At 29.4% G+C, this 17381-nt stretch overlaps 1 protein-coding gene across 1 annotated transcript; it reads left to right on the top strand.

The window, feature by feature from the left end:
- The first annotated feature begins 11046 nt into the window (after positions 1-11046).
- Positions 11047-11740, top strand: LOC105787695 (phytosulfokines 3). Its single transcript, XM_012614213.2, has 2 exons — positions 11047-11384; positions 11496-11740. The coding sequence occupies exons 1-2, from the start codon at positions 11271-11273 to the stop codon at positions 11607-11609; spliced, it is 228 nt and encodes a 75-aa protein (XP_012469667.1). The 5' UTR covers positions 11047-11270; the 3' UTR covers positions 11610-11740.
- The last annotated feature ends 5641 nt before the right edge of the window (positions 11741-17381 follow it).

Genomic DNA, 17381 nt, shown 5'->3' with positions numbered 1-17381 from the left:
TAAATCAACTTTTTATTTCTTTTAATTTTGGCCGCATTTTTTATTTTTGTTTCAAATCAGTCCCCATTGCTGCGCAGCGTTTTAGGGAAGCAGATTATTTCCATTTTGACCCCCTCGTATAATACACATCGCAATTTAGTCCTTCATTTCGTTTTAATTACATTTATTTTTTTTCTTTTTTTTACAATTCATTTTTAATTTTGTTTTTATTTATTATTTCCATTACTATTATTATTACATTATTTACTATCATTATTATTATCATATTTTCTATACATATACATTCGTATATTTTCTATATCATATCTATGCATATTTAATATATATATATATATATATATATATATAAGGCTTTTATATATGCGTGGTTCTGTTCTTCTATATATTATTTTATTTCCATAATTTTTACATTCATATATATATGCCTATATACATACGTTTTTATATATGTTCTCTTTTATCATTTTATTTTTTTAACTTTTATATACTTTATATTTTATATTTTATATATATATTTTGTAAATACATATACACATGTAATTCATTATTAAAGTATCTGTTTTGATATTATACATCCACTTTTAACATGCCCTTTTAGAAAATATATTTTGGTTTTAACAATACATCAAAGTTATTTTCTTGATTCGAAGGTTTTTTTTAAAAAACAAAATAAAAAGTAATATTCAAAGTTTGGGATTTTCAAGGGAAATTGAGCCTTAACGTATTGGGTTCTGATTTTCTTTGATGATCTTAAATAACCGAGGATATTCCTTATTCAAAATGCATGAGAATAAAAATCATTTTTGGGAGCTTAACTTGTTGTGCCCTAACGTATTGGGTGTGGCATGTTATTTTCTCAAAATGAAGATTTTCATATAAAATAAAGTGATATTCAAAGTTCGGGGATTATGAAGAATTGTACCCTAACGTATTGGGACTCGATTTCTTTACATGACTTGAGCAATTGATTATCCTTTTTCAAGTTCCATCGTTTAAGTTGATTTTAAATTTTTTTCTAAAACCTTCGACATCAAGACATTAAATGATCAATTTGGTACCGATTTTGGGCGTTACGAGGGTGCTAACCCTTCCTCGTGCGTAACTGACTCCCGAACTCGTTTTCTCAAAATTCGTAGACCAAAATAATTTTTTAAGGTGAGCCGATCACACCTTAATAAAGGATCGGTGGCGACTCCAGTTTTATTTTTAAAGTCGACAACTAAATTTTTTGTTTTTCAAAAAAGTGGTTTCGACAGCGTATTACATGGGGGCCCGATTGGGAAATATCCCGCTCCCCAAAACGCGGCGTTGCAGGCTGGGTCGGAATAAAGCAAAAACGAAAATGCAGAACAAAATTAAAAAAATAAAAGGGGTCGATTTAAATGCGCCGTAAAAAAAAGGGACCATTTGCGCAAATCGCCCAATGGAGGCCAAAATGTACGGATCCTTCCTCGGGTCGGGTCACCGCGCGGGTTGTTGGGGTTAATCGGCCAACACGACACCGTTTAAGGGCCACTGAAACAGGCTCTAAACGGTGTCGTTTTATACGCTATAAAAGGCCTCCCCATAACCCTAAAAACAGTCTGTTGAAGACAAACCTCAGCCTCCCCTCCTGCGCCGTTTCGACTCGACGTCCCAGAGCTTTCAAACCTCGCCTCAGCTCCGATGACTGCGGAGAGAGCAAGAGTTTGGCTACCAGGTACGTTTCTCCCCCTTCCTTTTATTGTTCCTCTTAACAAGCAACTGATAAACACGGAAATCGAAAAAAAGAAAGAAAAGAAAACCAAAACTAATAACCAGCAAGATTAGAAAGGAAAACAACCCAGAAATCACCTTTCAAACTTTTTTCTTTTTGATTTCTCTGAATACTTTTGTATACAATATGTGTGTTTTTTTCTTTTTTTTGTAACCCCCTAAGAGCTTTTTTTGCCCTCGTTTTATAGGTCGAGAAAAATAAAAGTAAAAGAATACAAATTTTTTTCTGCGTTCTCTTTCTTTGTGTTTTTCGTTTTGCGCTTCTTTGCAGTGCTGCGTGTGGTGAGGGACGTGGCATGTATGGAGGCGAAGGCGCATGTGTAAGGGCAGAGGCTTGGCACGCGCGGAGGAGTTTGGGCTGCTGCAGCGTTGGAGTTTGCTCGCTACTAGGGTTTCTGCAATTAGGTTGGGATTTGGGCTAAGTGATTTGGGCCAGGGTCTTTAATTGGGTTTATTTCAGTGGGTTCATTGGGTATTTGGATTTTGTAATCGGGTTTGGGCTTAGTTTTTTGTAATTTTGGACATTAATTTATGGGACTTTTATATTTATTTATTGGTTTTTCTTTTGTGCTTTTGGGCCCGGGCAAATTAGGCCTATTACAGTAGGCAATGAAGATAGAGAAAACACCTTATTAATGACCAAATTCTACATAACCTTTATTTGGGAAGCTTTACATTTCTTGGGGTACTTTGATTGATGATTAACAACTTTAAGTTCATTTTTTAATAATTGACTAGATATATGAAAGTACTAAAATGATATTACACCTATTATAAATTCTAAAATTATTGTCAATAGAAGCGAATTTCGAAATGATGTGAGAGGTTGGACTTCAAAATTTTGTAAAAATATCTTTAAGTTACTTTGAGTTTTGAAATTTTTATTTTAATATTATAATTAGTGTTTAAAAGAGATAAATTTATGTTTAGCCCCAAAGTTTTTCAAAGTGTTTTAAATTTGATTTCTTTTATAAGATTTATAATTTTAATGATAAATTTAATAACATATTTAGTTTAATTTTATAAACTAAGATAAAATAGTATCAAAATATTAATTTAGTAAAAATAAAGCTTAATAATTATAATATCTAAATATAAGTAGTATCTACATATTAATTAGGTAAAAAATAGACCCTTCATAAATAATTTGTATTTGAATATGGAAAAAAGAACTTAAATAACAAATAAATACCTCTTTTATTAATCGGGCATGGGCCCTCTGTTTCAACAACCCTTTAAAAAACAGCTAGCCCAGTCTGTTAATGATCGGCCGAACCAGTGGTTGGCCTCCAAAGCTCCATAATGTAAGTTTACCATTGAATAAAATTCGAGTTTATAATTTTGCTTTTTATAAAGATAATTACATAAAAAAAAAAAAAGGCTACCTTCACTCATTTAATAATAATTGAATCTAAACGTTAGATATCTCAAGTTGATTTTGAATTGAGTCAACAGAATTGAGTTAATTTGTGTTTTAAAATTTTCGGAATATTTTGAGTTGAATTTTAGTTTCAGTTTCTAATAATTTTGGGTTTGAATCCGTTTACGTTTATTTTGTTTTTGGTTTAAATTTTATGAGGGTCGATTTATTATGGGTTTAGATCCTTTCAAATTTGGGTCATTCTAATTATTTATTTGAATTATTTTGAAATATAAATTATTTCGAATTTAAATTAATCTGATTTCAAGTCAATTAAAATTTAAGTTACACCAATTCGGATTATTAATTTTTTCAATCTAATCAAATCTCATATCGTAACTTTTGAACAATAAAGCACGGTAAACGCCTAAAATTTTCCCTTTCTCGTTGATTCAGTTCAACCAATTTTGGTTCCAAGCAAAAACCAATAATGAGACCTAAATTGCTATCAGTTTCTTGTCGACTTCCACCATTGATGTCACTCTCAAAACTTGCACGTTTAACGTATTTATAAATGCCATCAAAATAACGTTTGTTTATAAACGTTTCATCATACTTAAAAGACGAAGTTCAAACATTTGAACAAATATTTCAAAGCAAAAGGAAAACAAAATCTACACAAGTTACTTTCCACTTCTCTCCCGTTTAAGTTGATGTTATGTTATTATCATATATTTTTATGATTAAATTATTTTATATATTCATTTTACAGTTTATAAAGTCTAATCCTTTCTGGGTTCGTGATTATTTCTCTTAATAATATTATTTTTAGAATTGAACCTGAATTTTCTCCCTAAAAATGTAATATATCTTATCACTACACTCAACCCTTGTTCATTGTTATCTTATATTTTTTAATGTATTATAATTGTAAATGTATAAAAATTATTTTCTATTTTAATATTTACGATGGATTATTTAAAAAATCATTAAAAAGATAAAGATAGGTATGCATGTAAGGCACCAAAAACTTGTGGTGGAACTCGAAACATCGATATCTAATAGGGGAGAGTAAGACATTAGAGTTCAATGTCCTTCAAAGTCGGTTTGGAATTTCTATGTAATAATGTTGGTGGGACTCAAAGTAGAGTGAATTTTATGTCAAAGTTAAACCCCACATAGATTATTGTTTGATTTTATCTTTTATTGCTATGATTTGTCTTCACATCACGTTTTTCTTTAAATGAGTGATACACATATCTAATAAAATATAAAATAAAGAAGCCCTTTGTTCATATTCCTAAATGCATCATACACGTTCCACTTTTTGAATTTTGACTTATATTTGATGTAGTATTTCCAAACCTCAATCATGCACTTTTTCTAAATTATTGTACTTCTTGTTTTAGTTTTGATGGAAGAAATAGTAGTTTTGAAAATAAAAACGAGTTAATTTCACTAAATATTTTGCATTATCACTTGGATTTCAAATGTTTTAATTAAGTTTTTAAAGTATTATGATATTGTATCAATTAGAATCGTCGATTTAGGCATTAAATCTGATTTAGATTTAATACGTACCATATTTAAAACACATAGATTAAATTATAAATTTATGTGTACTTATCATATGAGCACCTTGGATCCCACATTTAATTTTTTTAATCTATTTATCTAAATTGTCAATGTAATAGATACTTATGTGGTTACAATTTCATCCATGTGTTTTAGTTATGCTTTACAATTTCATCCACGTATTTACCCTTTTAATATTTTAGTTGGGTTAATTAGATAGTAGATTTAACTTTTGAGTTGAGTTGGGTTGGGTTGAACTTTATATTGGTATAGTATTTGGATATTCATCGTTTGATATTTGATTATTTGAGATTGGAAATGGATGTGGTTAGGGTTTATTAATTAAAATTAATTGGTTTATTTGATTTATAAACTCACAACCAGAATAAATCATCGAAATGAATTGTTTACATTGAATAAACCGAAAATCCGAGTAAACCAACTTATTTTTATTAAACTAATTCAATTAATTAAAATTGAAATCAACTCAATACAAAGCATAATAAACTGAAAACCAAAATATATTCAGACTTAAACAAGAATAAAATATTGATAAGACTCCTTCATGATTAAACCTAAATCCAAAATAAAGTAAAAGAAAATTCACTCATAACATTTCTATACGATAAAACTCAAACCAGATACATGTTTTCATAAAACCTTCGAAGACATCACTTTCAAGATGTTGAAGATAGGATCTTGCATAGGTTGCAGCTGCCGTACGGCTAGCGGCTAACTAAAACAGACACAAATGGCATTAGTTCCCACCGACAATTTCATGTTTGAAAGAAACATTTGCGGTAAGGAGATATATATACAACTAATTATCAAATAATTCAAAGATAAGTTAATTTCCAATATCACTTAAACCAGCACCTATCGAAGAACACACTAAAGCGTGGTGCACTTGCAGCATGCCTGCTTGTGTTTACCTTATAAATTTTACTCTCAAGAAGTGTATTTTTTGTTGTTGGACTATATTTATATGTTGGTCCGTACTTCATCGTTCTTATGGAGCCCATGATATGTACAATGTTGACATAAAATATGGGTTACCATTATGGGGCTGACTTTTGGTTGGTAATTTCTTTCATTTATGGAGCTCAGACAACATCGGTAGCTACCAGTCTTATAACGCTACTGTAACAATTGAAGGCAGAGATTTTGTGTTTGGTTATTACAACTGAGAGCTGAGTTGAAAAAGCCGCAACATGGTTTTTAACACAATCGTTTTCATTAGACTATTAACAAGTAAAAAGCTGTCAAAATGGCTTACAAGACAAAGAGTCATAAATAACACCTTTAGCTATCTTGCACAGAATTTGACTTTAATTTATTTATGAATATATATAGATCACCATGTGATGGAAGGAAACTATAAGGAATCTTAAGTTAGAATGTCAATCAATAGAATTTCCAGCTATTTGTCTAAGTCTAAACCCTTGCTTACTAATCCAAGCATCGAATTCGTCTAATTCTTCTCTCAATTCATCTACTCTTTCAAAATTTTCTGATTGAAAAATTAAATTCTAATTGATTCGAATTTTACATCAAACCTTTGAATATCATGATGGCACATGTTTAAGTTTAACGAAAGCTCATCGACAACATTATTAATTGAACTTTAATTTTTAAAACAGACAAGTAGAGAGATTAATTTTTAAAAGACCAAAGAGTATAGGGACTAAAGGAAAATTAAATCTTTTTAGTTATATATATTCCTTTCCGTATATGTCATCTCCAATTTCTCGTTTACTTTTCCTCTTCATTATTTTCCATTTTTCTTGTTTGATTTATTATGTTGTTCCTCCCCATTTCTTAATTATTTTACGATGATATGAAATTATATATACACACATACCAACCATTTTTATATAGTCAATCTGATTTTCATTATAATTGAAATCATTTGTTGCTGCTGCTAGAATTGTGTAATTCGAATCTCATCATTTGTTAAAGAAATAAAATATAGTGAAAAAATAAGGGGATCTGTGGGGCAATCAATGTCAAATAGAAATAGTGTAGTTCTATACGGATTGTACTTGTGCGGCATGGTCTGTACCATTAAATATAGATGTAGTTGAAACTCTTTTAGTGAATTTCTCCTCATTTGCCCGTGATTTTTTCTTGAAAGAGTTTTCACGTAAAATCTGTGTATTTTATTTTTGTTTTTCTTATTACTTTGCGATCGTTCTATTGTTATTATCGACGTCTATTATAATACTTCTCATCCAAATAAACTATCTATTTATCTATTTATATTTATATTAATTAATACAACATTTTCAACCTGAATGTATTCATAATCTAGAAGGAACACAACCTCTATAATTAAATGAATTAGCATATAGGTTTAATATGTCATTTGTTACTTGAGTTTGATATCTTTTAATGTAATATTTATGTTTTTGCTCCAATGTGATACTTATATTTGACAAAATTATACATTTTGGTACTCACGATTTTCTTAGTGTTTAATTTGAGTTTTAGGTTGGTTTAGTGAGATTTAATTGTTAATATTATTATGTTTGAGTTTCTATAATATTTTTAAAAGAATAATATTATTTTTGAATTTGTTTAATTTTGTATTTAATTTGTTAAATACAATATGATTCTTGTACTTTTCTTTTTGAGTTTTAGAGTTGATTTGATGAAAATTAATTGTTAATATATATTATTAGTAAATTATGAATCTCCATCAAATCAACTCTAAAACTTAAATTAAACATTAAAAGTTCATACTGTTGCTTTTGCTTTCAAGTACCAACATATATAACTTTTACCAAAAAATACAAATCGACATTAAAAAAAGTCAAATACATATACTTAATAAAATATTATGGGACTTTGTTGTAATCTTTGAATAATCTATGTACTTACAAAACATTTATCCTTTAGTGACATGTGAACATTAAAGGTTGGGTAAAACCTTAATTTATGCATCATTCGGTTGGCTTAAGACAAATCAAATGGTACTGAAACATCAAAATGTATCGATTCATCTTACGTCTTTGACTAGTTTTCCTCTATATTTTCCTCTCTTTTTTTTTCTAAAATATATTCACATTTGGAATATTTCTATGAATACTTATGTAATGGATTACACAAGAATGACATCAATTTATAATTTAAATATTTTGAAAAGATTCAAAATTTAAAAAAAATCATATATTTCTTATATATAATTATGTTGTTGCACAAGTTGCATTTCAAAGTTGACAATTTTTCATATGAATTTAGAAAAATATAAAATTTCTAAATAGAGAGATGAGTGAAACTATAAAGAGGGGTTTGTTTAAGTCAAGCTATACACATTCTTCAATGTATTTATCAAACTGGGTGAATGTAATTTATGAACTTCTAATAATTTTCAGTTTTTTATAACAATTTTATTATAAATTATTATCATATTTACTATTTTTGATACTATGTCTAAAATTATTTATAATTTTCTCCAACCCTTAAATAGGAGAATAACGCACTTCAAATTGCACTCACACGCATAATAATATTTATGTCAATCAATTAAAACTCAATGCTAATAATTTTCAGTTAGAAAAGTTGTTTTAAGATGATTATTATCATGTGGTGACATAATATATATAGTTCTAGATCTGTTGGAAGAATTTAGGTTGTCATGATTTTCTATGGTCTTCTAGATAATTTGATGCATGTTAATTAATGATTTTGATAAAAGTAAAGCAGTTAACATTCCATCCCAAAGTTAAGAAAATAGGATATAAAAGTCAGCAAACTATAATTATAGGTCTTTTGAGACTTTCGTGCATGTTCGTGTGGACAGTAGCAATGGTTGGAATTTGTTCCTTCTTGGTAATAAAATAATATCAGTTAAGAGCTGTACATAATAGTTTTAGAGGTCTAAAAAAGGAATGGAAGGCAGATTTTCAAATGTAAAGATGTGTTTTAGAGGAATATGATTAATCAAAAAGGTTTTTAAGATTTGACGTCCAAGTGTATCCAATTAAGGAGAATAAGTAGTTGAATATAAGTATACGTGTTGGATGGATTTGAGTTAATCGAGTTTACAAGTTCTATTTTATTATTTTAATTTGATTTAAATTTATTTTCAATTGAGCCCAATTAAATGAAATTTGAGTCTGGTTGAATCGAGTGAAATTGTTTAAGTTAAATTAAAAAACAAAATATGTCAAATTAAAATATTGTTACAAGATAACTAATTCTATGTTAGAGTACATAAATTTAAAATCATATATATTTGAAACATTTTCAAAGAAAAATAATAAAAAAAGATACTTTAATATGAGAAACTTGAATCATTAATTAACTTATTTAGGTCTTCAAAATTATTGTTTTAGAATCTTTATATATTTTTAGAATTTTAGAATATTTATAGTTTTAAAAAAAGTATATAAATTTTAAAATTTCTATAAATATTTTGAATTTTGAAAATTATTTTGAATTATTTTGTAATTTTATTGAGAGAGACCAATTTGCTTATTTTCAAAGTTGACAGGAACCAAAAGAGTATTTATACTAATTTGTTATTCAAATTGTTCAAGTTATTCGAATTGAAAAATTCAACTCGATTGGATTAATTCAAAATTTGAAATTTTTTTCGATTTTTTTGAATCGAATCGAATTTTGCTTACCTTAATTAAGCCATAGCATAATTTTCTACACGTGTATTTAAATATGATTGGGAAGCTTGTTATCTTACTAATGGTCCCAAATAAGTCTGATGTAACTTGGTGTTTATCCACAAACTGTACACGTAACATACAAGTGATCTACTTTGGTCTCAATTTAATCACTTTAGATAAAATAATTGTTCAAACCAGTTGCGTTAAAATATTTTGTTGTCCACCAACAAATTGCTGATGTAACACATTAGTCAATTGAGTGATGACACGTGATATTTTTTTATTGACTTTTGACACAAAATTTTAAATTTTATAAATGGATGTATAAAATGTCACAATCACGTACTCTTTAATCATATATTTAAAAATAAAATAAAATAATTAAAAATCAGAGATATAGTATTCATTTTTTAATCTACCATATAAAAAGCGAATTCAGTACCAAGTCAAAACAAAATTTAGTGCTTTTATAAACCCCATAAAATTCTATTAACTAAAACAACGTGGTCCATAATCATATTATAAATACTATTTTAATTATTAATATCGTGTTTATATATTTTTCGAGTTATAATTTTTTTAACTGTCTAATATCGTGTCTAATACGGTTAATAACTTATACTATATATATTTCAAGCATTTACATACTGATACCATATTTAGATTATTATTTAATTAGATTAAATGTTCATATTAAGGGCATGGCTTAATCTTTATAAAAGTATTGAAATAAAGGTTTTTACGCACTTCGATTCAGTTTATAATAAAAATTAAGTGAATGTTGATATGTCTAGAATGAAACACATAATAAATAAATCAGATATTGATTGAAATGAATAATAATAATAATAATAATATAATTTATAACATGATATTCGACATTTGAGAAACCTTTATTTAAGTACTTTCTAAAAGGTTTGGTTATTGTTTGACCATTTCGAAAAGTTTGACCTTCATTTAATCACTTTTGTACATATTAGAATATCATATTACTATCTAGAAAGGTTTAGTTCTTATATAAGCAGCCCTAAAAGGAAAGGTTAGGCTCCAATTTGAGCATTTAACATTTTAATTATGAGTAAATTACACCTAAGGTTATTAAACTATTAATAAGTTTACATTTTGGTTACTCAACTTTAGAAAGTTATAAAATGGTAGTTGAACTATTCGAAAGTTTTCATTTAAGTTATTGGATTGTTAAAATAACTATTGTATGACCTTTTTTTATTCGCATTGCCCACATTAATTGAAAACTTTCATTTCCCTTTTGTTCTGCAGTTTAGTTTTTTCATGAAATAACTTTGAATGTCATGATTTTACGAACCGATATCCAAATAGCTTTCTTCTCTAATATTTAACATTGATCAACTAGGATCTTAGATATGTTCTTCTACTTGTCGATGACTATTGATCCTTTGTACTAATTGCCAAATCGTTACTTGAAGCTTACTAGTCAAACTTAAAAAAAAAAAAAAACCTTAATAGCCCAGTGACAAATAAAATTTTTTGAATAGTTCAATAACTTAAATGAAAATTTTCGAATAATTCAATAACTATTTTGTAACTTTTTGAAATAAAAGGACTAAAACTTAAACTTATTGATAATTTACTTAATTATTTTCTTGCACCTTATACATATAATAACCCCAGGTCATTCTTTTATTTTTCCTTCAACCCAGGCAAGTTTGGTTAAGTTATGCTATAAATAACATACCAAAAACAGAGCTTTCTGCAAACATAAACATTAAGAAAAACAATTCCCGAGCATATTCTTGTTTCTTAAAAGAGGAAAAAAAGAAATTATTTATTATTTAATTCCAAGTCTTCCCTCCCCAATCCCATCTTACCTCTATATATTAACCACCACCACCACCAGCATCACCACCGCTGTCTTCTTCCCATATCATATCTTGCTACACCCTTTTGGCTCTGCTATTTCTATTCATTAAAGCAAAGCTATGGCTAAATTACTGGTCACCCTTTTCATCCTAACCCTCTTTGTTTCCACTTTATCCTTTGCAGCTCGCACTGCTCCACCTTTCCCTGCAAATACCCAACAACAACAAGCTCAGGTTACTTAAAATTTCAGTTCATCACTTTCATTTTTTTCTCCAATCATATCCTCTATTTCAACTTATATTTGATATTTGCTTTTCTGGGTTTTAACTTTTTTGTTCTTATAGGGTGTTGTTGAAGTTGAAGATAGCTGTGAAGGAGTTGCGGAAGAAGAGTGTTTGATGAGAAGAACTCTTGCTGCTCATACTGACTACATCTATACTCAAAACCACAATCCATGAGCTTCAAATTTCTTGTTTTTTCTTTAGCCATCAACCCACTACATATATATATGTATGTATGTATATGCTTGTTGTTGTTGATTATGATTTAATTTAATAACATAATCAATCAGAGGCTTTTTTCCCCCCTACTTTTGTCTTGGTGTTTGTTTCTTCCATTTGTGATTTTAAGTTTTGGATTGTTTTGAAAATTTTATAATCTTAAACATAAATAAAGTATATACTTGGTATGTCTTTTTAATTGTAAGTTTGCATCTTCTTTTTTCTTTTCTAATACTACATTTTATCTTTTTTTCCTTAAATTATTTGGCTATTTAACAATGTTTCTCTTTAGGGATTATCATTCCTTTGTTTGAAGATGTATTTCAAGATGGCAAAACTAATATGCTAATACAGGGCTGGTAACAGCTAAATTTCGCACTTTTTTAGTTAAATTTGTGTTTTAACATTTTATAAAATGTTAAATAATTTTTTAAGAAAATACTAATTAAAACATTAAATTTGTAACAATATTGACATAACAACCCACATGGTAGAAAGTATTATATGACATGTCATTAAATTATTTAAAACTTATAAAAGTATTCAAAAATATAAAAATTAAAAAAACACTAAAAAGTTTATAAAATTAGCATGGAGTACATGTGGGTTGCCATGCGGGTTGTCCTATTTAAGAATTTAACATTTTAGTTACAATTTCCGTTAAAGAGCTAACAATTGAACTTTTGTTTTTTTTTTTTAAATATTGAGGGTCAAATTTAACTCAAAAAAGAATAAGGGTATTGTTACCTTAAGTTGCTTGTTTGTTTAAAATAACAAATGCATATTGAAAGTTGTAACAACCCTCGCCTGACTCGATTGTCGGGTCCGAGTTACAGGATGCTGCATTTATTTTCGGAGTAACTACCGTCAATCATATAGATAATAATCATTCCAAACATGCAATAATATGTTAAACATATTTACAATATGTTAAATAATCAAATCCGAACTTCAATCAAGCTTATGAAAGCTTTTTTGTTGACTCGAGCACAAAATAAGACCAAATTGTAAAATTTTAAAAATTCAGGGTCCATGTCGTGACTTCACCTCCCCCTCATCGTGACATCGCCAAACATTTTTTCACGTTGTGATCTCAAGCCACTCGATGTCGCGACGTGACTCACTGTCGATCAACGTTTCAAAGAGGAATATTGCTAGTCAGGACGTGGACTCTATTTTTGGTAAAAATGAATCATTTGGTACCTATTTCAGAACTCTCAACTAAACCTATCAAAGGTCGTTCCATTTGATCACTCAAAACCATGCCAAATACATACATTTCCTACTAAAACATGTCCTTTACCAATTCAAAACAAGATCAATTCAAAATGAGTTCAACTATTACAAATTATCCAAATGTCTTCCAAACCAACCAACCAAACACCAAACTTATCTATGCCAAATTCATATCCAAACATGCTGTAAAAAAATAGAATGTTGGTAATGACAATATATCGCAAAGAAAAGAGAAAAAAAAAAAGAACACATATTTTGACGTGGAAACCCTTTTGGGAAAAAACCACGGGAAGAGGAGAAGAAAATTTACTATGTCAAATTCGAATGATTACAAAAGGAGTAGACTATGTCTATTTATAGACTTGTAAAACCATATTCTAATAGGAGTGTAGTAACATTGAAACACCTTATTCTAATCAATATCAAATAGATGGAGTTTAATAAGGTTTAAAAAACCTTATTCTAAAATAAAATAAAAGAAGGGTAGTTCTATATGGATTTTACTTTCATTTTATTTTACCACTGTATTTTATTTAAATAAGGATTCGGGTCACTCAATTCTAAGAATCTCCACTTTGACACGAATTCTCAATGAACAAGTTCTTCATCGTGAACATTTAACAAACAAGTTCTCCACCTCTTCCATAAAACCCCTTAAGGGTTTAACTTTAACAATGAATGATGGTCACTAAACTAACTATAATTACGACAAAGGCAAGCGCACCTATCAAACAATAGAATAGCTATGGTGAGTAGGGAATATCGTATTCACGAGAACTAAAAGTACTAATAATTACTGTTTTTCTATTATTTAGCCAATAAATTGAATTGATTGTTTTTAATCTAAATTTACTAATCTAATTTAACTACGAACACAACAGAGAATGAAATAGAAAAATAATCGAAGATAACTAATGAGAAAGACTACCCAGGAAAGAATCCACCTAGACTTCACCTATTATTTTGAATCTGAATTAAATGATTTTATTCACTTGTGTCTTGATCCGTAGAAATCCCTAAATTATGTTAATCTCTCTTTCGAGAGTAAGAATAACTAACTCTAGGTTGATTAATTGAAATCTCTTTCTAATTAAAACCCCTATCGTCGCATTAACTCGATCTATGGATTTCCCTATTAGATTTAACTCTAATCCGGTATATTTATGTTGTCTTATTTCTAGGATTGCATTCAACTCCACTCAATTATGCTAGATCTACTCTTAAACAGGGACTTTTGCTCCACTAAAATAAGCACATTAAACATGAATTAATATTCCAGAAATATTAAAATAAGAAATAAGCATACATAATTGATAACAAGAATAAATTATTTATCATGTAAATCAGAAACTAAATAATAAGATTCATCATAGGTTTCATCTTCCCTAGGTATCTAGGGAATTTAGTTCATAATCCTGAATAGAAACATCTCAAAGTTAGGATAACCACAAGACATAAAGAAACTCAATGAAACTTCAAAAGAAATGAAAAGGAGATCTTCGATCTTGATGGAGATCCATTTTAGAGTTGATTCCGATGGCGTTCTTCAAGTGTTTTCGTCAATCTTTTCTAAGTGCCCCTTTAGGTCTTCTTCTAATTGGTATTTATAGACTTTATAATGCTCAGAAAGCCTAAAAATTGAGTTTTTCCTCGTATCTTGGAAGTAAGTTGCGAAATCGACATGGAATGGCACATAGGTGTGTGGCCAACCTGTGTGGCTCACACAGGCGTGTGCCCAGATAGTGTGTACATGCTCAGGCTGTGTGGATCCTGAAAACAACTCTTTTTGTTTGATTTTGGCTAGTTTTTGCTCCTTTACATAATAAATCATCCAAAAATGTATCAAGAATGGGATTAAAAATATGTTACTTTTATGGCTTATCAAATATCTCCATACTTAAGCATTTGCTTGTCCTCAAGCAAAATCCTCAACTCACAATTAAAATTAATCTTTCTCAACTTATAATTCTCATCAATAATGTTTCGGCATAATTCACAAATAACCATAATTGACAATTCAACTAAAAGAGCACTAAAGATTCAAACAATCCAAGTTGAACATTTTTAAAGCATGAACACATAGATATTTCCCCTTATCTAAGTAATTACCTTTAATTCAAAATCAACAAGAATCGACATCATCACTAAATGTTTACTCAAATCACTCGAAGTGTTTAAGGTTCAAGAATAAGCATTCAATAGTCAAACAAGAAAGTCATTACCATAGGCTTGCATGAAAATCAAATCTCTACCACTATAAAATGATACGATACACAAATCAAAAGGTTTTTAAGAGGTTGTAATGAGCCTTAGGTTAAGGGTGTGGAGAAAGGCTGGAAAAGTTGGTTAAAATCGAGATCGAATTGATAAATTACCAAACTAGAAAAATAAACGAATGTTGAACTACAAGCAAGTGAATAAATTAAGAACTATTCAAGAATAAGAAAACGATCTTCTTCTCAATATATTAATTTAATTGTTCAAACTCAATCATAGAACTAAATAATAATCAATATATATTCTTTTTCGATTTTCTTTTTCTTTTTTTTTTATTTTTTAACAATAATAAATAATTTAGCAAATCAAACAAAAGAGCATAATTAGGCAACAAACCAAATCAAATCTTGAGTAAAAGGGAGCCAATAAAACGGGAAAAAGTTTCAACGAAAAAAAATTATGGGTTAACATTAATGGGTAAATCAAGAAACGGTGTGTTAAGCTCAACGGGGTTCACTAAGAGTTAATTATGTAGGTAGGCTTTTTATGGAATAAGTGGGTTAAAACCTAAGTGTTAGTATCATCTCAGTATATCAAATCAAAAGGTGTGGTCTTGACATGTATAATCGATGCAAGTTCTAAAATAACAAATCAAATTGACACACTCATAACCAATAAAAAAATGAGCAAGAAAAATGTATGCTCTAAAGGCTCAAAATCTCATAAAAAATCATGGTTTTTGATGTCAATCTTGCAAATCTCAAACTTCAATGTAGTACTTCAATTTAGGGAAACAACCTAAAAATTTTAATTATTGAAAAATAACTTATCACGCTTGATTCTCTCATATCCTAAAGTTTAAATCAACCAATACACAATTATCAGCAAATTAATCTAAAACACATCAATCAAAATTTCAAATCGACACAAATTTATTCTAATGGAAGTATGAGAAAATTACTTAAATATAAGACATAATTAAGAGATTTTCTAATAATTATATAAATAACCTCCCACACTACATTGTCCTCAATGTACAAATAAATATAATCATAGAATAAACAAAATATCATAAGAGAGAGAGAGAGAACTGAAACGCCTTGAATATTGGATGAAATTGTCAAAATGGTGAAAAGTGAAATTGTAGATAAATCTAGATGTAGTGTATGACTCCGAGCAAACTAATAAGAAAATAAACACAAATAGTGAAGAAGATTAAGGGGTTATAACTTGATTAGAAACAACCATAAAAATATAGTTCAAAAGATAATAATTAAAAGAAGTACAAGAAAATAAAAATAAAACAAAACAACAAAAAATAGAAAAAAAACATAAAATTAAATAAAATTAAAAATAAAACAAATAAAATCAATGATCCTCATCATCGGAGGCATCAGTAGGGTGAGTCGCTGGTGCCGAAGAAGATATGTGGAGGTGCTGACAGATTTGCTGCAGTGTCGCGTCAATACTATCAAACCTTTGAAAGTAGTGCTACTCGAAATGAGTGAACTGCTCGGAGAGGTCCTCTAATATAGCAGCAGAAGAAACATGACGATGATTCGAATGTGGAGGATGATGTGGGTCCTCGTGATGGAAAGGGACACCATCAGTGAAGTTATCGGGTTCATTCTGAGAGTCAGAATGAAATAATCGGTACTCAGGAAGATCTACTCTATGAAGTCACTCGATCATCCTCATATGGGTCATGCTCGATATTTCTTGTAAGGACATATGGCCGACGATTGTAAGCGTAGAAGACTGCTCCTGTGTGTCGAAGAGATCGAAGTGTCGAGCTAGTCGAGTCACATAAGGGCCTAAACAGATAGGACCCTTTCTGTTGTTGTCTGTCTGATGGAGGAAGGTAAGGGCGATGAACTAGGCTAAATAAAAAATATGTCTGGTGGCCATGCTCTATAAAAAATATGCATCGGTAGTACTGATGACTCCAATGCTTTCTCCCCTACTGGTCAAAGTATGAGCTAGAAAGACATGACTATACCATAAAGTAGGAGGGAGAGAAGTCGTCTTCGAGTGACTCACGGCATAAGGTGTCGTACTCGCCGTAAGATCTACCCAACAACTAAATGATGAGTAGTTGATGTGTCGGTGTAGGTGGAAGAAGTTCTTAGCACTCATAAACTCCTAAGTGTATAGTCCCAAAGCAGCCGAACTCAGGGACACTCATATTGTGCACCAGGCCACCAAGTCAGAAAGTGATGGTGCCCGGCTCATCATGAGTCGTTATCACATACTGGAGAGTAAATGTAGAGCAAAACT

Source organism: Gossypium raimondii, chromosome 2 (genome assembly GCF_025698545.1).
Source record: "Gossypium raimondii isolate GPD5lz chromosome 2, ASM2569854v1, whole genome shotgun sequence".
Lineage (NCBI taxonomy): Eukaryota > Viridiplantae > Streptophyta > Magnoliopsida > Malvales > Malvaceae > Gossypium > Gossypium raimondii.
Note: the sequence above shows the minus strand (reverse complement) of the source record. Positions and strands in the feature narration are given on the sequence as shown.